Source organism: Lemur catta, chromosome 5 (assembly GCF_020740605.2).
Source record: "Lemur catta isolate mLemCat1 chromosome 5, mLemCat1.pri, whole genome shotgun sequence".
Classification (NCBI taxonomy): Eukaryota; Metazoa; Chordata; class Mammalia; order Primates; family Lemuridae; genus Lemur; species Lemur catta.
The window spans coordinates 15,334,782-15,356,521 of NC_059132.1; the positions used below are offsets into that span (position 1 = coordinate 15,334,782).

Below are 21,740 nucleotides of genomic sequence, written 5' to 3' on the forward strand. Positions count from 1 at the left end.
AGCAATTGGAATTCTAGCATTAATGCAGAAGGATAGCCTAGGTCATCATTTCCTGTGACTCCAACAAAGGAGCCAGACAAACCTAAGGTCTGAGCCTAGTGTCCCAGGGGTGTCCTCAAAGGGTTTCTTTAGTTGTCACAGCCATCCCCCAAAATCAGTCTTCCTGAATCCCTAGTGAGGTTCTAACTCGGGGCCAGCACACGCTGTGCTAGCTGCATAGTTGTTGTCCCCTGCCCCTGGTGCCCGATCCAGACAGTGAGGGGAGGCTGAGATCCAAGTGGAGCTACCCCTGCTCGGCCGTGGCACTGGCGTGAGGCTGCTGGGAGGGGCTGCCTCCCCCGAAGGAAAGGGCCCTTCTTCCCCATTTTTCTGACTGCTCCACCCAGAGGTGTGGACTTATTCTAAGACACTTAAGGTGCTCTATTGGGTATGGGGGCATCGGAGGGTGGGCTGGGCATCTGGGAGGGATGCAGGCTGTGTTCCTCAGAGCCCCCACCTCGTGGCCTCACCAATGACCTTTCAGGCTGATACAGAACATATGGACACCTGCCTTCACGCTGTTTCCTCCAATGTCCCTTTATCAGAGCCTGAACACACCCACTGTCAACATACAACCTTCACAAGTGCTGAAAAGATGTTTCTTTGGGAGCACATGCTCAGCATGACCAAGGCCCCCCTGTCCCCACTCTGCCTGTCACCTGCTCAGCCACACCCTCCGCCTGCAGGTTCCTTGGAGCCACTCTGGGACCAAACTGAGCAACAGGCTCTCCTCATCCAGTTCAGTGACTCCCTGGACGCTTCCAGAGTATTCGCTGTGCTGCAGCCGAGCCAGAACCCGTCCCTCCCACCCGTCTCCGCTTCCGCCTTGTCAGGGGCAGCATCTACCTAATTGGGGGTGATTCTCCCAAGAGGTAAAGTGGGGACAAACTGGCTAAGAGAGAGAGGGGACTAGAGGGCACTGGGGCTGTCCTGAGACCCGAGGAATGGTTTTCTTCCCCACTCGTCTTCCCAGTGTGCTGTGGGTCTTACTTTATAATCTGGTCAGGCACCGGCTTATTCTTGAACCTGGGGTGTTCATCCAAGACCGGCTGGACAGTGAAACACTGGATGTCTGGAATCCCTGAAGTTAAGGACTTAGAACACATCTGTCGGCTGCAGGGACAGCTCCAAGCCTAGCAGGTCCCAGCTGAGACCTTCCAGGCCAGCCCTTCTTTTTATTGCATGATCAAGCTCAGTTTGCTGGCTGCCAACTAGGTACTAATGACCAGTGTGCAGTCACCAAGGTCCTTGTCAGAGCTGCCTGTCACCTGCAACCCTATTCCAGGGCTCAGCTCCTGCTAACATAGTTGGCTAGTGGTGGCTCTTAATTGCCATTATCATTGCTATATTATCATCAACAGTGATACCATCTAATGAATTTATAGCTCTCAATCCATTGCAGAATACACCTCCCCATGGCCTGATTTAATCTCTCCAATTTCACTGAGTGGCATTATTAATGTAAATCGTCCCCACAGAGGTCAGAGAAGCCAGGCAACCTGTTGAAGGTCACACAGCTTATAAGAACAGATCGCGGTTTGTATTTAGTTCTTTTAACCCTAAGTTCAGAAATCTTTTACTCCAGACTCTGCACTCAGAGATGGTCCTCTGACCAGCAGCAGCAGCAGACCCTCGGCTGATTCACACACAGGCTAATGTTGGAGAAACACCGCTTTGTAACATGTAAATAAATGCCATTTTGCACTCTGACTCTAAAAGTTTGAAAGCTGCAGCAGGATTGTAAGGAGCCACATCCAGGCTCAGTGGGAAAGAGCTCTGTGATCAATTAGTGATGCCTGCCACGGGCACGGATAGTGGAGAGGCACCGTGTGGGCCAGAGCTTTGTCATGCCTCTTCTAGACCTGTCTTTATTCATTCATTAAGCAGACAATATGGCAAACCAAATGAACAAAGCAGTGGTCACTGGTCCCAGCCCTGACCCGGCTTCCCTGTCCCTACCTTCCATTTCTTCTTTACCCATATCTCTTATTTAGGTATTCAAGCCCTTTCCTCCCTCTATTCTGCCCGATGACCACCCCATAACTCAAAAAAGTCATCTCCCGGGCCTGACATGTCTGCTAAGGAGTCAAGAACTCCTCTTGCTGGATTTCAAAGCCGGACTGATGCGGCCATAACCCACATTCCCACCATTAATTATCTCTGGCTATCCAATACATCCCACTACTCCCTGTGCTTGGAACGTTTTCCTCATCACCATCTCTCCCGTGAGAACCCTTTGGGTAGAAGTCAAGGACCACAGTCCATAACAACTACGTTCACCCTCAACCGGAGTCGTTTTCCTTCCTTTGGCCCCCACAGCACTTACAAAAGATGATGGTGTGCTAGAACACAGGTTTGGAGACAGATCTTGGGGTTCAAGCACTAATCTATCACTAACTAGCTTTGTAACCTTAGGTGAACCGCTTTACATCTCTGCCCTCCCTATATTGCTACTCTATGAAACAGGGAAAATGAACACCCCGTTACAGGGTTTTATGGGGTTTGAGGAAATAATGGTTATAAGCCCCCAGTCCCACGAATAGGACATTTAGCAAATGTCAGCCCTTCCCCTTTTCTCTTGCACCTGGATCTTAGCACTGGACCAGGAGGAAAGAAAGGGGCCTAAATAGGACGATAAGGCCCAGTCACACACGCCCTGGCCCTCACCACAGGTTAAAAGGCCATGGAGCTGGTCAGCACCAGGATGTCCACTTCAAAGGGCCTTAGTACTCGTCCCGTGCTAATCTCACCTGTAACCAAACTCCTGTTCATCACCAGCCAGGCCCAGCACCAGCTGCATTTCCTCCTGCACGGAACCGCGGCAGAGGAGGCAGGAAGGGCAGGCAAGCACGATGAAAAGGTCACAGGTGCACATTTATCACCCCAGGGAAAAATACCTGGATTAAGGTTTAGCAGACTTAGCAGGCCAGCCATGCGACCTGTCAACCCCATTTTAAAGGCTGCGACTTAATTTGTGCTAACGGGGGCAATGCAGGGAGCCGGACGGAGTGACTGCTCTCCCCGGCTCGGCAGCCAGCCTCGCCTTGCGTTTCCGCGTGCTCCTGGTCACAGCGCATCCTGCCTGCTGCCCCGCGCCACCCCCTGGCCCCGGACACCACGCGTTGCTGCCTCAGTGTCCATCAGCACCACACCCCACCCAACCTCACTCGCCTTACCTTGCGTGACCACAGCCGTGCTCCGTGTCCCCTAAGTGAGCTGGTTCCTTCCCGCCACCCTCCTCCCTTCCTTTCTCTATTTATCTGTCTCTCTTTCTTTCTTCCTTCTTTTTCTGCCTTGTTTTCTTTTTCTTTCTATCGATTAACAAATATTTACTGAGGTCACTTTGTACCAAGCACCGGGGGAGACGGGTGGGGGCGGATCGCTGCAGGGAACACGGCAGAGCAAGTGTCTTCCCTCGCAGAGCTGGTGTCCTAGCTCCCATTCCTGCGCCGTTAACAAGCACAAACGACAGTGACAAATTGAGATCAATTCTCTAAAGACAGTAAACAGGGTTTGAGATAACAGGGTCACGCAGAGTCCAGAAAAGGCCACGTCAGACATTATAAAGGCCAAGGAAGGCCCCTGGCAGGAGGCAGCATCAAGAGAGGACGTGACAGGCGAGGGAGCCGGCCCTCCGAGGATGCAGGAAGGGCGTCCCGGGCAGAGGGAACAGAGAATGTGAATGCTCAAAGGTGGGGACAAGCTGGGCATGTTTAAGGAACAGAAACAAGGCGGTCAGAGGGACATGAGAAAGAGAAGGAAGAGTCGGGGCAATGACACTGGACAGGCGGGCGGGGGTTGGACCACGGACAGACTTGCAGGCCTCACTCAGGAGCTGGATCTTATTATAGCAGCAGTGTGGTGCCGTCTCAGTTCTCGGAACCTGCTCCGCTCCCTCCCATGACAGGCCTTGGCACACAGGCGTCCTGCCCTCCGAACGTCACCTTTCCCAAGGAAGCCATCCCTGCCCTCTCAACCTCAGTATCCCATACGGCTTCCTCTCGGCATGGATCCTATTTTTATAAACAGATGCATAATAGTACCATTAGTTGTTCAGTGTCTCTTTTACTGGCTACACTGCGAGCTCCCTGAAGGTGGGACCACTTGGTGAGTGTCAATCTCCAGAGCTTTGCACAACGCCTGGCGTCGGGTCAGGCCCCGGGAGTGGTCATTGCACAGATGAAGGCATGAGTGAGAGACTGAATTCTTCCATGTGTGCCACATCTACAAGGTACTGAGACGGGCTCTTTGAACTCCATGCTGGACACTAAAATGGCACCACTGCAATGATTCTGGCAGCAGCTCTGAGCTCTAAGGTGGGTCCTTGTGGGCTAAAGCCCTGGCAGGACAGCCCTGGCAGGACCACCCAGGCTGGACCCTGGCCGGGGCGTTCTCGAAGGATACACTGGCCCGGGGCGTTCTTCACAGCGTCGCCGGGGGCAGAGGTCGTGTTCATCTTCTCTGCGTTGGGGAACTGGCTCATCAGCTGCATCTGGAAATCTTCTCTCCGCTCATACTCCTTCCCTCGGTAGATGAACACTTTGTTCTGCAGAGAGATGACACCTGTCAGAGGTTCCGGGGCCCAGGCGTGAAGGACATGGCCCAAGCACACAGCTGGGAGCTTGTGCGATGAGCGTGGGGCTGGGGGTCCCCCAGAAGACCCCTCTTCTCTGGGTTTCCCCACCAGCGGGGATGAGGAGCTCAACTCACTGACCTTCTAGCTGGGCACATCACTGCTTTAAAGGAAGAGTCTGAGTCTAGAGGGAGGGAAGATTGTGGATGCTGAGAACTTTCTTGCCTTACCATCCTAGGTACGGCTTCCAGGTTAATTCCTCACTCGCGTTTCACTGTGTCACACCCACTCTTCTATTTACACAGCCACAGAATTCCCCCCTGCCTGTAACAGGCCATGTGGCGGGGCCTGTGGGCTGGAAGGGCTGGCATGCGGCACCCTCCTCACCTGGCTCTTGGCTCTGCGACCGTGGAAGTACCCTCTCACCCCTCCCGACCGTGGTAGCCTCGTGTAGACCAGCGGTTCTCCATTGCGGCTCACATTGTCCCCCAAGGGACAAAAGCAATGTCTAGAAACATTTTCCAGCTGTCACAACTGGGGGTGAGGGTGCTACTGGAACCTAGCAGGTGGAGGCCAGGGATGCTGCTGAACGTCCTACAACACACGGCACAGCCTCCACGACGAAGAATCTTCAGGCCCAAATGTCCACAGGGCAGAGGCTCAGAAACCCTGTTGCAGACCACATTTGTGCCATCTGCACTGCCTCAAATGGCCCCTGAGTCCTTCTGTCCAAACCCAGTTCTGTTACTCACCTCTGTATATCAGCAGATGGTCACAGGAGCCTAGGAGACTTTTAAAGTTCAGATTCCCAGGCCTCAATCCAGACCTGCTGAAATGGTTGTAAGGGAGTGGGCCCAGGGACACGTATTTTCCCAAGCTCCTCAGGGGATTCTGATGGGAAGCCAGGAAACCCTCACCACCTACCCTGTCTGCTCACGGCAATCACACCCGTAGCCCACCCCGACTTCCACATGGGCTGGTAACGGTGAGAGATGCATCTGCTTGACTAGACTGCAAATCGAGCGAGGCCAAAGATCAGATTTGCTGTTTCTTTTGCGTCTTCCTCGCCTTAGACTCGCAGACTGAAGGAAGCCTACGGTGACCTAATCCGGTTCTCCACCAATGCACGAGCAAGCCACTAAAGCAATGGCCAGAGACTGTGCGGAGCCTCTGGGAACCCCTGAGGGTCCCCAAGGCCCTCCCAGAAGCCCACGGGATCAAAACTGTTTTCACAGGGACACGAAAGCTGTCATTTGCCTTTTTCACTGTCACTCTCTCAGGGTGTGCAGTGGGGCTTTCCGTGATGTGTGATCACAACAGACTGCAGAGCAGACATGAGAACCTCGCTGTCTTCTCCTGAGTCTGACATGAAGGGATTTGCAGAAACGTAAAACAGTCTCACCCTTTTCACTAATTTTTTATCAGAAAATAGAGCTATTTCTTCTAAGAATGCAGTTTATGCTAACATGGGATGGGTTTTTATTATTATTGTTTTAAAAATGGAAAAATATTAAAAAATTTTCTTAGCTTTAATTTTTCCTATGGTAAATATAGATACAGGCTACAAATACAGAAGTTCTTTGGGGTCCTCACTAATTTTGAAGAGAGAAAAAGGTCCTGAAACCAAAAGTTCTGAGAACAACTGCTCTGCAGTGACTCCTGGGTAGCAAACATCATGCAGCCTCTCTTTGAACACCTCATTTCAGTGACGGGGAGCTCACCACCTCACGAGGCAGCTCTAATTGCTGTGTCGTTAGAGAAGCACAGCAGATGACAGGGGCTGGTGATTATGGTGGCAGAGAGGTTGATTAGGGAGTCTACCGGGGGTGGGGGCAGTGCTCAGACAGGGGAGGGCACAGATTCTGAGCACAAGCAGATCCTCGAAGCACAGAGGGGCAGCTGAGATGCCAAGGCCCTGGGGCCCTCGTCACCCACAGACTCACCCGCAGAAAGGAGGGGAATCCCTGGCCATAGTATCCGACAGCAAAGTAGTCTGGTTTGGGCCTGAGGATTTTCATGATGCTTTCATAGAATTTTGCCTGTTGGATCTAAGAGAAGAAAACATAGCTTATAACAACACAGACGTGTATCAAATGCACATTCAACTCAGAGAGGCCACAGTTAAGACATTATCATTATATCAGAACCAATGGGCCAAGTGCACATATCTGCGTATCTGCGGCTATGTCTATAGTCCCGACGGTGATAGCTATATTTCCAGTATACTGGGTCCTGAGTTAATCACGACACCCGCACTAGCACGCTCACTTGCATTGTCCTCATAACAACCCCACAAGTATCTCCACTTTGCAGGTAGAGAAATAGAATCTCAGAGTGCAGCCTGCAAGTGTGGAGCTGAGCCCAGTCAGCTGCAGCCAGCGTCCCCATCATTGCCACTCTGCTCCCACCTCCGCGCACACTGGTGCATGTGTTTGTGAGGCTATACAGAGGGTTAAGCGTCTCTGCATATAGATGTTTTCCTGTGTATGCATACCTAATATATTCCATCAATTCTAAAAGGTGTGTGTTTTTCATATTTTAACATCTCTGAAAACAGTTTGAATCTTACTTTACACCTGACAGCAGCTTACAATTGTGGTTGGCCCTGAAGAAATCATGACATGGCACATAAAAAATGGCGCATCTCACAATCGATGGCATCTTCAATTTGGTACAATATGGAAGATATATGTGGACCTAGGCAGGTGCCTGTAGGATGTGAACTTCATGCATGCATGTGCACACACATAGGGGTGTGCATGAATGTGTCTTGGGCATGTGTGTATGTGTGCATGAATGCACACCTGCCTCCACGTTGGCAAACATCTATGTGGATACACACGTGGGGCAGCTATCAAGTGTCTCTTGGTGCAAGGGCGTGTCTATGTGTATTTGCATCATATCTTAGACACAGTGAAAACAGCTAACGGCTCAGTTGTTTTTAACAAGATCACCATACCTTCCCCCCCTGCCAAAAAAAGCTAGCGATTGGCTTCTAACATTCTGATTCTCATTTTACAGTTCCCCAGAAATGGCTGGACCAGTCTCTCTAAATGGGCTAAGAAGGGGTCCTGGTGCTCAGGCAACCAGGAAATACACGGGGGGCGGGCGTGGGGGAGGGGAGGGAAGCAGCCTGGAGTTCTGCCTTTCCCTGCAGGGCCCAACTCCCCGCCCAGTCCTGGCTTCTGCAGCACCAGCAGAAACAGGCTGGCTCCCCCCACGTTGCACTTCCCCCACCAAATCATGAGCATCGAGATGCTAATGGGAATAGCCAGATGGGGCGCATTTTGATGTGATTTATCTGTTAATCAGAAAGCACAAACTTGTGTTTTTATTTAATTGGTTTGGTGATTTGTGGAACTTTTACTGCAAGTGTGGCACAGCGTTTATCGGGTGTGCAGCAGCAGCGGCAGCCCAGCACACGCAGGTCCCCGACACTCCACTGAGGAACTGTCGCAGAAGAGTTTTCCCACAATACCTCCCTTTGGAAATATTCCACAGCCTCGCGCAGGTCCTGCTTCCATTCTTTTCCCATTTTCCTAACCCCGTCTGACCCCGTTCCCCTCCCCCAGGCTCTCGGGGCGGCCCAGGCCCTGGACACCGGGAAGGCAGCCCTCCCCAGGGTGCCTTACCAGGTTCTGGCTGAGCAGCTCGTAGTCAAAGACCTCCATCTCGTACTGCCCCGCCAGCTCCTTGCACAGGCTGATGGCCTCTTCCCACATCTGCAGGAAGGTCACAGGGACAAAAGCTAGGAGGCACCTCCAGGTTTGCAGAGCCCTTGCCGAGGAAGGGACACTGATCTGGCCGTGCTCCCTGGGACTGAGCCACGAACCTCACTCTGCCCCATCCCCATGCCCCACACAGAGGGAGCTGGGACTTCCAGGGTGGGGGGAGACCTTCCTCTGGCCTCTCACCTCCTATTCTTGAAAAATAATGGAGAAGGCACAGACTAGACTAAATATTTTATTTGCATGCTCTCTGATTCTTCACAGCCACTCCGAGATGTAACTAACAGCATGTTCATTTCCCCGGTGAGCACCAGGAGTGCAGAGAGGCCCAGCAACCTGTCCCGGGTCAAATGTGCAACAAAAAGCAGGGCCCGGATGCAAACCCGAGTGGAGCGTGTGTGTCTCCATAGCCTTGATCTTCCTTCCCTGCCCCCTATGTGGTTGGTGAATGAAACCTTTGACTCTCTCAGCTTCCCCGGGGAGGTGCTGGCCCAACTTCCAAGGAGGAATGGTTCACAGAAAAGTGAACAGTAGCCCCAGGTCAGAGAGTTTTAGGGACCAAGTTGGGCCAGACCCCAGTTCTCCTGATGTTTGGTCCTGGGATCCCCCCTCTGCTGATCTTCTTAGTGAGGTGATTGGTGAGGAGGGGACAGCGCAGAGCTGGAAGTAGGGATGGTACTGCAGTTTAGAAAAATAATGATGACTTTTTTAGTAGGTCTTCTCCATTTTAAAAGAAAAAAATCTGAAAAAAACAAACTAAACAAACCATGTACCTAGGAGTTACTTTCTGTCTGCTCTGTCCTAGGCCAGAAGCCAAGAGATCATCTGTCATCTTAGACCTGAGGGGTCAGAGACCTCTACAGAAGGCCGGGGAGACGCAGGGCAGACCCCAGATCTGGCAGTCTCAAGGGATGCCCTTTACATCTCACCTCTGGCTTAAAATGGAAAATGCATCTAAATGGAGAAGCTGGGGGAGGTGGGAGGAGGAGGGAAGGGAGATTGCCAAAATGCAGCGCGAGCTTTGTAGCAAAAGTGCTCTCTCTGCATCCAAGCATAAAAATAAATAAAACCAAATGCCGGGTGGAGAAGCCGTGGCTGTAAACCCACAGACAGCTTGGCGAGCAGCATAAAAATGCTTTATGTGCTAGGAGGAGGAACCGAGCTGGGCTGGCCTGGGGCCTTCTCTTCACCCTGAACACGAAGGTTGTGGTGATGCCCCTGGGCGAGGTCAGGGCCGGTTTGGCTCGCGTAGAAGTCTTTCCTGCTCCCCAGGGTAATACGAACAGGGAGAGGAAACGTTCTCCCCACGTGTTAGGGGATCACTAAGAGACTAAGGAATGGGCTGGGCAGGAAGTCAGATGCCTGGGATTTCGTCCCAGGTCTGCTGTGTGGCCACCGGGACCTCTGACAGTCACTGATCTGTCTGAGTCTCAAACATTCATCATTGAGCGCCTGCTGGGTTCTGGGCGTGGTGCGGTGTGCAGGGACAGAGCAGATACGAAGGTGGACAACACACAGTCTCTGCTCTCATGGAACGTAAGTGGCAAAGCACACGCATCAACAGATGAGAGAGCTGGGTTTTGAGGAATGCAGAGGCGTCCACCAGGCGATGACAAGACGGGCTTATGGAGTGGAAATCCACCCTGTGTGTCTGCAGCAACGAGTCCCCCTGGGGAGGTGTGGAGAAGCAAAGCTGAAGGGGGTGCTAAAGAGTTTGGGCTTCATTCTAGAAGCTTCCACAGTGGTGGCTTTTGGGGTGAGCTGTACCCATCTGCTTCTTCCTCTCTGCTCCCCAAGTACTTTGGCACCAGCCTGTTCCCTTGCCCTCTCCCTCATTTTTGCACAATAGCAGAGGGCACTGTTCAAAAAAGGTAAATGCTGGCACGTCTGTTTTGCCAACTAGAGGGTAAGCTCCTTGAGGCCGGTGTCTTTTTCCTCCCTGCTAGTACAGAGTGGGCGGATCTGAACACCCTGCAGAGGACAAAGCCCAACATGCGCTTCTGGGGCTCCCACACTGCAACTGGCTTCATCGGCGGGCACACACAGCAGGCTCTGGCTCAATGCCCAGCAGGGAAGAAGGTGAGAGGGACGGCAGAGTCTGCCCTCAAGAGGCTTATAATCGTAAATTATAAGAACAGTGTTCTCTGACTGCTTGACTCGTGGGAATTTATAAGCCCTGCCACAGACATTATCTCATTTTATCTTTCCAGGGAAGGTGGAGAGATCAGACTAAGACGGATGTAATGAACTGCGGTGACAGGACAGACCAAAATTAAGTGCTCTATTATGTCCTGATGAGCTGTAAGAGGCCGTGCAATTCAGAGGAGGGGGCAGGTGAGCAGCAGGACTCAAGAAAGGTTTGATGAAGGAAGTGGTAGAGTAGGATAATAATGAGGAGAATTAACATTTAACAAGGTCTTATTATGTACTAGGTCCCATGCATTTTCTCACTTAATTTTTGCAGGCCAACTAGAAAATAGGTACTATTAGTTATGGGTGGGGAACTGGGGTCTTTAAGAAGTCAAGGGAAATGTGGGTGGTAGAGGAGCCAGGATGGCGCCCCAGGCCATCTGGCCCCAGCGCCTGGGCATGTGGCCGACATGGCCTGTTTCCCATAGGGTGACTGGCAGCGTTTAGATTGGTGCTTCCTGAAGGTCCACTGGGGCTGGAGCTGGGCAACAGCTGGTCTGTCCAATCTCCTACCAAACCCAGCCAAGCACCTTTGCTGTTTAAAGATCAATGGTGGCACCACATTGTCATTTACCCATTCAATTCATTCACTTGCCCTGCATATATTTATGGGGCCTGCATGCCAGGCTCTGTTCTAACCACTGGGCATTCAGCAGAGGATAAGGCAAGTCCCTGCTCTCACTGGCATTCTAAAGTGGGGAGTCAGACAATAAACAAGTAAAAATGAAACGAAAAAGATGGTAATCTTATGGTGACAAGAGCTTTGAAGAAGCAACAAGGGTGACTTGGGGCAGCGGTGCTGCTGCTTTGTCTGGTGATGGCCAGGGCCTCCTTAGGGCCTGACATCCAAGTGAAGCCCTGCACAGCGAGAGGAGCCCAGCCTGCCTGGCTACAGAGGAGGAATGCTTCAAGCTGGGAAGAGCAGGTGCAAAGGCCCTGAGGTTGAAGACAGCTTCGCATAGAGCACGTGAGCAAGGGGGAACCAGGCAGGGCACAGCTCATATGGGGCCTCATGAGCCATGGGAAGGGCTGTGTAATTTATTCTAAGTAGAACAGGGGAGCCATTGAGATGACTGTAAGCAGGGGAACATGGCCCAATATATGTTTTCTGGTCGCCCTGTTTCCTCTATGGAGCATGATCTGCTGGGGGAAATAGAGGAAACGAGGAAGCGGCTCAGGATCTGCGGCAGTGCCCAGGTGAGTGACATTGACGCCATGAATGGAAGCAGTAAGAATGAAGGTAGAGAGACGATGGAGAGAAGTGATCAGATTTCGGATTTGGAAGGGTAGCTGGCCAGAGCGGAGGACGGACTGGATGTAAGGTAGGGGAGAGAACCATCCTTCCAGAGCCAGGGTCCCCAGGGAGAGGGTAGGGGCAGGGACAAATTACCTTTCCTTTGTCAAAGTAGCCTATGATGGTCTCATACAGCGTCTCCTTCAGCTGCCGGTGGGTCTGGGGGTGCTGCTGGCCCGTCTGCATGACCTGTGACGCGCACTGCTCATCTGACCACTGCGAAGAGAAGACACGGGAAGTCACGCGGGCCCCAGAGGCTGCCAGGGACAGGTGTCTTCTCAGGATTAAAGGCAGAGACCTCCCTCCCCAGACCCCGTCCTTTCTTCCTCTCCTCCTCTCCCAGATTCAGCTCATTTCTGGAAACTCGGGGAACCACCGGGGAGGCTGCCCTCTCGGGCCACGAGTACCCCGGATGTTTGGAGGTTGCCCTCCAGGCAGCACTGACGTCCCAAACAGACAAATGAGGAAACGTGAGCTGTTAGAGCCACACTGGTGAGGGTCGGATGAAGCCCTGCAAACACCCTCCGCTGGCTTCCCCGCCGCCCCGCATGTCAGCGCTCGGTAAGCGAGGTGCTGGCCTGCAGTTTCCACTTGGGAAGCACCTCCTGATTTTGACTGAGTTGCACTTATTTGACTCTTTAGTGGCTCTCTGCATGTGGTTTATAGGGATTTACTCTGAGCCCCTGTGAGGCACGCTCCCAGCTCTCCAAAAGGCAAAGGAAATCATTCCGATTGTGTCCAGCGACAGCAAGTTTGCAGGAGAAGGAAGGCAGCCCTGTGGGCATGCTAATGATTTGTAGTTGATAACAGTTTAGATAGTATATAAAACTGCAAACCATATCTTGGGGGGTTATTATTGGTGCTAAATGTGAAAGTCACTCAAAACCTTAGGTGACCAGGTGAAGAAGGGCAGAAAAATATCCTGCCAGGTCAAGAGTTTGGGGCACACAGCCAAAAAAAAAAAATTTACTTGGGTTATTATTTTTTCTATTTTTCTCTCTCTTTTTTAAAATTCTTCAACTTGCTGTAAGGGCTGCATGGGGATCCCAGCATGAATCCCCCTCATCCAGGTGGACAGTACCTTGAGCAGCCAGGTGTGCAGAAGGAGTGTGTAGGCGGCCTCTGTGTAATTGTCACAGTCCAGGTGCAGATCGCGGAGTTTGTACAGGTATCTGTTTGGAGGAAAATACGCTGAATTACCAGGTGCAGTGATAAGGAGGCATCCTGGAGGGCAGGTAGGAGCCAGACAAAACAACCAGGCTCATCTCTGTGTCACAAGGGAGTCGTCCACCCTGGATAGCCAGCCCTCCTCTGCGTGGGTGACAATGACAATAGCTAGTGTTCGTTGGGCACTTAGTACACTGCAGGTACTAATGCCAAGTATTTCAAATGCCTTCAAGTATTTAATCCTTATGGCAACCAGTGAGATGGGTCCGTGAGGGATCCTCAGTTTCAGATGATAAAACTATGGCCCGGAGAAGTTAGGTGCCACCCTGGCCAGTATTCAGCTTGATACTGGCCAATGCAATATGACAAGCATGAGAAATAAAGCAAGGAGAGATACCTTATCAGAAGTTATATGCTAATCAACGGAAGAGCTGGGACATGGTCCCCAGCCTTAATCACTGTGTAACTGCAGGAGAATGAACAAGCCACACCAACTGTCAAGGGCAGCTCCTACCCCTCCCTTCTGTGTTTTCTGGGTGTGACGTAAGTGCATTTTCTGGTAACAAAAGGAAGTGGATGGGGGTTAGAGAATGGATATTCATATAGAGGCCTGGAGCTGTCAGTAGGAAGAATCAGCTATTCAACAGCAATCACATTCTAACTTTCTGTCCTTTTGCAAAGTTACGAACCCTGAGATGACAATATAGTTGAGGGGTATTGAGGACAGGAACAGGAATAAAGGAAGGGAGCTTTGGGAAATTCTTAGATAATTGATCCACAACAGGTATTAAGCAGCAGCGAATTAACTTTCCTGTGCCTTAGTTCACTCCTCTGAAAAATGGCAATATTCACAAAACCTACCTAAAAAGTTACTGGGCATATAAGGGCCAAGAAGACCATGTGTGACACACAAAAGGCTCAATAAGTGACAGCATTGCTGCAAAGGAATGCGAGTCCGCACTGGAAGTGATCAGCCTGTGGCCAGCACTGAGCAAGGACAGCTGTTATCTATTAGCGTTGTGAACTAAGTTCTTCTCCAGAACATCCCCTCCCGCCACTGTTGGAAACAAAATCTAGAGCCAAAGAACCACTGCTTTGGTGACTTGCATATCTTTAGAAACGTTGATTTAAGCCCAACTCTTAGTAATTTGGTGACGGGAAGAGGGTGAGTGCCTTAGAGAGGAGAGGCACTGTCCGCGTGCTGCGGGATTCTGCCCTGATCACTGTGTCAGCCTGGGGCACACAGGGCTCCTCAGGCTACAGAAGACAGGCCAGCGGGCCAAATGCAGGCTGCCTGAACTCAGGGTAAGGACTGCCACAGGCTTCAAGGGGAAGAAAGGTCACCTAGCAGTTATTTGATAGCTAGTGCACTAGGATGCCTAGTAACCTTTTGCTCATTCACTTATTCATTCAGCAAGGTTGTACTGAGCATCCAGGAAGTACCAGGCATTAGAGATAAATGGTGACAAAAGACCATTCTCAGGGTTTGGGATTTAGAGTCTAGGAGAAGAGACAGAAATGAATCAAATAACCAAGTAAATAACTGCACAACCACAGCTGTGATGAATGTGAAAGAGCAGTCTATGGTACTAGGAGAGCAGGATGTACCCAGTTGGGCAAAGGAGGGCCTTCCAGAAAGGTCCCCATAGTGTGACAGGTGAGCTGGGATCTGAGGGGGAAGGGGATGATGGGGGAGCATCCCAGGCAGGAAGATTTGTTCATTCATTCATTCATTCACCAAATATGTGCTTTATTATCATGAGTTTTATCAATTCATCCTTCCCGCAATGCTTTTAAGATGAGAAAACTGACATCTAGGTTAAAACAGACAGAGCCAGAAGTAGGGAGAAGCAGATTTCAAGCCCAGCTATTTCTGCTTCCGCAGGCATGGCCTTTCTGCTCTCCTCCCCGCTAATGTTCTGCTGATCAGAGCAAACAGTGAAGAGTCTGGAATTTAAAAATGTGTGTGTGCCTCCATGACTGGATCCTGCCTTATCTCTTCCTGCCATCCTTTGTCCTTTAGCCCCCCAGGTGGCTGGGTCCAAGACGCTTGGGCAGAGCGCCCCAGGGAGAGCGTCCATGCTCCTCTCAACTCCCTCACTGGCCAAGGTTCCGTCTCCTTTGTTAACTCAAGGGTCTGATGATCACCCTAATGAGCTCAACCGGGGCTACCAAACTCAGACCCCTCCAGATGCCAGATGCTTGCGTGATGTGGATGGGGTGAGGTGCAATGGGGAATACAGATGACGTGATTACAGGGCTCCAGCCTCATCTAAAAGGGCTGCCACTACTCAGTTGAGGTGGCGATTGTCAGAATAGGATGAGGGCCCAGTGTTGTCACACCTTCTGAGTTTTTCAGGAGAAGGAAATTTTAATATTTTTTATGTAAAAATCTCTAGATTTTTAAATGTTGGCAACCAGTTAAAAAAATGTTTTAAAATACTCTGCTTGCCAAACAGAACAGATTTTCAGACCATACCCTGTTTGCAGTCTGGTTTAGACAAATATGGTTTTCCTAGATTACTATAGACCTCAAATCTCCAAAGCTGGTGGAGGCCTGGGATTCGCCATCTGTGTTTCTAAACTGAGAAGGAGAGAAACGAGGTTAGAGGGAGGGAACCATGTGCCAGGCATATTTCTTATAGTATCTCATTTAATACTCAAAACAGAAGGTAGGGCTGAGACAGTCTACCGATTGGAAAACCTCAACCCATAAGGACTGAATAATTTATCCAGGGTCACAGAGGAAACGAGGTGAAGACCCCAAGTTCTTCAGACTCCAGAGCTTTGTGCTGCTACAATAGTGTCACGTCTAATGATGTTATAAATACCCAAAGCTTAGGACAAACTATGGCATTATTTTTGTTTTCCAAATGATAGTTCCTATTTCTGGAGTAAAGCTAAACTAAGTACCTAAAAATATCTGCAGTAATAGCAGAGAGACTTTAGACTTGAAGTCCCTGGCCTTTGACAGCACATGCCTAAAGCCTGGTAAATACCTTTACCTTCTAGCTAATTCCACCTCTAAGGCTCTAGCCTCATAAGGATGTGTGCAAACGTATATATCCAAGAACTTTGTTTTTATGCTATTTATTGTAGAAAAGAGTTGGAAAAACCTTAATGTTCAACAATTTAGGATTGGCTATGTAAATTATGGTATATTCTGAAAGAGAAATTTTATAGTTTCATTAAAAATGATGTTGACAAGGAATTCTTGTCAAGTAAAAAAAAGGAATAAATTGTGAGTACTATAATTCCATTTCTGCAAAAATATGCATGCATAGAATTCAATATATATAAAAATATGAATAGGTCTGGAAATATGTATGGATTATGGGGATTTATTTCATTTTTGTGTTGCTTGTCTGTATTTTATGAGTTTTTTTGTTTTGGTAATAAGTATGTATTTTTTTATAATGAGTAAAAATAACAATAATAAAAAAGAAACTTTGCAGAGAAAACATGAGATTCTGAGAAGATCTGGCAAAGGAGTGCTTTGCTCCAGGCTAATGTTCCAAAAAACCCTTCATGATATATTCAAATAAATATCTATTATATGCCTACAAGGAAGCAGACATCATGCATCTGGGTATTCATTTTCCCTTCAAATCTGCACTAGTCAATGGTCTCACTACATGCCTGGGCCAGGTCTTCACCTGCCAGTCCCACAACAAATGCAAATGCAACCCCACAGCTCAACCCACAAGTAACTACTCTTAAGGAAAATATAATCCAAAGATATAGCAAGACAGTATGGCAGGTCAGAGAATTCCAAGTGGTTTTATGGGGCTGATTGTAGGAAAATGAAAGGAGTTGAGTCTGGGGGAATTGACAGGAAGCAAAACACAGACGGCCTGCGTGTCACGGGGAGAAGTTCAAATTTTATCCTGAAGGCAGCAGGGAGCCATCGATGGATATTCAGCAGGGGCAGTGACACAGCAGGTCTGGGTTTTAGAAAATAAAAATCTTACCTTATGTACATCTCCTCCCTGTTGTTATCTTTGTAGAAATTCTAGGTAGGGGAGGAAAAACAGTGATGAGTGTTTTTCTTTGCAGAGCCACAGAGGTCAAAGGTGTAGTTACAGAGTTGAGAGGGAGATTGTTGTTTACTATCCAGCACCCTGAGATGGGAGCAAGAAATTTACTTTCCTGGATGCATCAAACAGCCTAATTGGGAGATTCTGCTTTGAAACTCACTTACTTCCCTGATCTTTAGACAATAAAAGAACAGAGTAAGTGTCTCAGCCATCATGTATCAGGAAGTGCAGTTTAGTTATTTGCAGCAGTAGGAGGTAGGTTGCCAAGACTGGGGCAGTCCACTCTGACAAAGTCCACTTTGAGAGGCAGCCCACCTTTATGTTTAAACACTCAGGCCTTGTCATTTTAAGAACCTGGGTTGGAAAGCAAGTAATAGCATCCCAGTAATAGTAATAGATCAAAACTCCCCATAGCGCAGAACTGTCAGAAGTGACAATGGCATTCCACAGCCAAAACATTCAAACTTGGCAATATCTACGAAGTCAGATACCTACTCCAGCTCAGGGGCCATTTAGACTAGTAGTTGTCCTGGGTTTCACCACCAGAGATCTTGAGCCTGTGACATTTTAATTTAGTTTTTTTTTTTTTTTTTGAGACAGGGTCCTGCTCTGTCACCCAGGCTGGGGTGCAATGGCACCATCTTAGCTCACTGCAGCCTCGAACTCCTAGCCTCAAGCAGTGACCCTCCTTCCTCAGCCACCTGAGTAGCTGGGACTACAGGTGCGTGCCATTACTCCCAGCTAATTTTTTTTTCATTTTTTGTAAAGACAGGGTCTTGCTATGTTGCCCAGCCTGGTCTCAAACTTTTGGCCTTAAATGATCCTCCCACCTCAGCCTCCCAAAGTGCTGGGATGCTACCATGAGCCACTGTGCCTAGCCCCTGTGGCATTTCTAAACAAGTCCTTACAGATTCTGAACCAGGAGGTCCTGATCCAACCCAGGAGCAAACCCTAGTTTAATCCAGTGTCCCCATACATACCGGAGGCTTGGAGAGGGGAGGTGACACATTCCAGGGCACACAGTCAAGGGGTGGCAGATCATAGTAAACATTGCCTCTCCTGACAGCACCTCCCTCCCCATGCCATCCTGTCCTCCTCCCTGACACCACATGTAAGTCACGTACCAAAACCTAGTAGGGTCTGACTGCTTAGAGAACTGTCTGTCCCAGGCTTCCTCCTTGATCCTAGTCTGGCTGTTAAAGGTCAATTTCTTAAACCAACTCTGTCTCTCCTTAGAGAGAAGCTGCTAGACTCCTGGAAAACCCCTCTTCATGCTCTTTATGTAAATTGGGCCTGGTGGAGTCATTAGCAGTGAATTCCTTCCTGCTGTAATCAGGATTTTTAACTCCCTTTAGCATTCCGGAAAATCAATGGCAATATCTAGGCTGTTAAAAGGAGACCACTTTGGGTAAGGACAGGCCACACAACAGAACTAAAGGGACAGAGTTTGGATTTCTAGAGCCTTGGGAATGGCAGGGGGGTTGATGTGATGAATGCTACGTGGTCTTTTGGTCAACTTGATTCTTCTAAACTATTTCCAGGTGGACTGACATGTGGGCATGAAGCACTACGGCTGCTACTACCTGTCTCCTGGCCAAACCACAGAACGCGACAGAGGCTGTCTGGGAGCTGGCCAGGGGGGCTCGTGTGATACAGGGGTTGGGACTTGGGTTTGGGATTAGCTGCTCTGGCTAACCTGGTCCACAGTGACAAGCATTCTAGTTATTTCTGTTACTCCATTCTAAAGAAGAAGGAAACTAACACACACTGAGCATTTAACCTTGGGCCAGGACAACACAACCTAATGAAATAGGAACTATTATTTTCTCCACGTAACAGACAAGCAAACTAAGACTTCAGAGCACTTCCTTGACTTGTCTAGCCTATTAATTACCAGAGGAAGGATGAAAACCCAGGGGCTGCATGACTCTAAAGCGCATACTCTTAAGCAGTCTATACTGCCATCTCCCTTCTATGAGCCGTGTTCAGTGCTAAGGGGAATACTCATTAGTCCCATTTCACAGGTAAGGAAACTGAGGCACAGAAAGGTGAAGTGACTGGCCTCAAGACACAGAGCTAGCAGATGGCAGAGCAGGGATTCGATCCCATGTTCGTCTGATTTCCAAAGCCCTTAGCTCTGTTTCCCTATCAAGAGCGATTGTGAGACCCAAAGCTAAGCCCGTCCCCGGGGACTCTGGTCAGACTGGGACAGCAGGGAGGCCCGGCGAGCCCCACGCACCAGCAGGTTCACGGTGCAGCTCATGCGGTTGTCTTTGCTCTCGTCGGTCATCACGCCCCGGTAATCCAGAAGCTTCTCCAGGAGGCCTTTGACCAGGTTCACGAAGTTCTCCACTGACTTGGCAATGGTCGAGTGCTCCGCGGCACACTCCATCAGGCTGTGGGCAGACGGGAGGGCAGTGAGGTCGCGGTCGGGGCAGAGACTGTGCTGGGGCTGGAGGCGGGGAGGGATGGGGCGTAGGCTCCCCACTCATGTGTCAGCTCATTTTGTTCATTTGTATGTGGATTTACCACCTAGCATAGCAAGCATTTTTTTTTTCTTAAATGGAAAAAAATAAAATAATTTCTAACATAGGCAGTAGTGTGGGAGAAACGGTCACTTCAATACACCCACATCGAAAGTAAATCAGCATAACTTTTTTGAGAAGTAATTTTCACAATATCTATCAAAATTGCAAATGCACGTATGCTGTGACCCAGTAACTCTACTTCGGGGAAACTGTTCTACAGAAATATTCCCAGAAGTATGCACAGATGCATTTATAATACTTATAAATTGTGACTAATAGTTAAAGAGATGAAACCATCTTAAATGTCCATCAACTGGGAAATGATTAAATAAATTAAGGGATATTCACCAAAAGTAATTCTACAAAGCTATTAAAAATTATGAGAGAGATCAATATGTCTTGGCGTGAAAAGCTCTATAAAATATAGAGTTGAGTGAGAAAAGTAAGCTTCAACAATATTTGTTTTTTATTTAACCAACTGACATAGAGCTTACCACGTCCCAAGTATTATTCTAAAAATTTTACAACTGTTAACTCACTTATATTGTAGATAGGGAAACTAAGGCATGGAGAAGTCCTTTAAACTTGTCCAAGATCACACAGTTGGTAAATATCAACAGTCTGGCTCTAGAATCCGGGTCTCAGCCACCAAACACAGGACGTGTGTGCAAATGTGAGTCAGCATCGTGTCTCTGAGTGGTTATAAATGTGCCCTATACGGTCAGGAAGGATAAACACCGAACTGTCAGTGGTGGCTGCTTTTCAAAAGGCTCTAAGTGGGCGAATATGGAGGGAAAGCTTCCATGTTTCTATTTAAATACATATGTGTATATTATTTTTAAAAATTAAATTTGTTGTAAATTAATATTCTAAATTTTAAAAACAAAAAAGTGACATTCTTTAAGCATCTATTAGTTGCTGGGCACTACGGGAGGCATTATACAGTGGGGAGAAAGACACCAATATGAAAAGAACCATGCCTGCTGCCAGGTGGCCCACAGGCTGGGTAGGGAGAGACAGATGGGTTAAAATTTTGAGTAATGACTACTTATTAATTACTTATTCTGTTGCTGGACACGGTACTGAAGAAATCCTCGTAAGTAAAAATTATTCTCCCCATTTTATGGATGAGGAAATCAAGGCTGAGAAAGGCTAAAGGCCCTTCCCAGCATCACTCTGGTAGTAAGTTTAAGCGGTGACCTTGGGAATCAAGCCAATTATTGTTCCATTTGAAGGAGATATTTTCTCGCAGAGAAACACTGCGGTGTGTACTCAGGCAACTCGAGTAGACAAGCATTAGCCACAGGTAACTCCCAAGAGCTCTTGGAAGGGTAAAGGTGGGAACAGCAAGGACTTTGGAAGGTCATTTCCTCCCGGATGCCAAGCCGGGCTGCGAGGAGGCGACGTCTCAAACTGTGGCTGTGATGAGACAAATCCGTCTTCGCTCTGGGAGAACCACCTGTTCCCCGGCTCTCAGTGAGAGCCGCAAATGGCCCTGTGATTTAGACCTGTCTGGCTCAGTCGCAGCTGTGCCTGCCTCCTTCTGGGACATTCACTTCCAGCCCTGTGTCCCACCCCAATGACAATGCAAGGAAGCTTCTTCCCAGAGTGTGGGATGTGATTTCTCAGAGGCTCCCGGGGCAAAAGACATCCCAGGGCCTGAGGTTGGCCAGACCAGGGATTCTCAGCCCTGGCCGCATGTTAGAATCACCAGGGAAGCTTTTACAAAGCCAAATGCCCACCCTAGGTCAACAACTTTGGAATTTTGGAGGGCGGGACCCAGGCAGCAGTCCTTTATTGTTTACATTCTCCAGGAGATTCCATATGTGGCCAACATTAAGCACCACTGGTTTGGTTCAGTGCTCTACAAACTTCCATGTGCACGGGAATCACCTGGGCATTGTGTTAATAGGTTCTGATTCATCACGTCTGGGCTGAGGCCTGAGATTCTGCCTTGCCACAAGCTCCCGGGTGATGCCAGTGCTGCTGGTCCATGGACCACCCTACGAACTACTAGGGTTTAGAAGAATAAGGTCTTGGCTTTCTTACTTTCTCTGTTCTTTAGACATGAGGCAAGAAAGCTACTCATGCCATCGAGGAGTGGTGAGATGAATGGGAAGGTAGGTTAGAATCACCCATCCATCCACCACCCATCGATGCACTCGACATGTGCTGTTCTGGAAA

At 49.1% G+C, this 21,740-nt stretch overlaps 1 protein-coding gene across 1 annotated transcript in view; it reads right to left on the minus strand.

Annotated features, from left to right (window-relative positions):
• DOCK2 (dedicator of cytokinesis 2) overlaps nucleotides 1-21,740 on the minus strand; it is a 383,026-nt gene that overhangs the window by 22,105 nt on the left and 339,181 nt on the right. Inside the window, exons 35-42 of the mRNA XM_045551201.1 lie at nucleotides 19,268-19,424; nucleotides 16,963-17,003; nucleotides 12,906-12,996; nucleotides 11,921-12,040; nucleotides 8,245-8,334; nucleotides 6,556-6,660; nucleotides 4,444-4,585; nucleotides 1,030-1,111 (exon numbers count right to left, since the gene is read on the minus strand). Of these exons, the coding sequence (XP_045407157.1) occupies nucleotides 1,030-1,111; nucleotides 4,444-4,585; nucleotides 6,556-6,660; nucleotides 8,245-8,334; nucleotides 11,921-12,040; nucleotides 12,906-12,996; nucleotides 16,963-17,003; nucleotides 19,268-19,424 (828 nt within the window). The remainder of the gene's footprint in view (nucleotides 1-1,029; nucleotides 1,112-4,443; nucleotides 4,586-6,555; nucleotides 6,661-8,244; nucleotides 8,335-11,920; nucleotides 12,041-12,905; nucleotides 12,997-16,962; nucleotides 17,004-19,267; nucleotides 19,425-21,740) is intronic.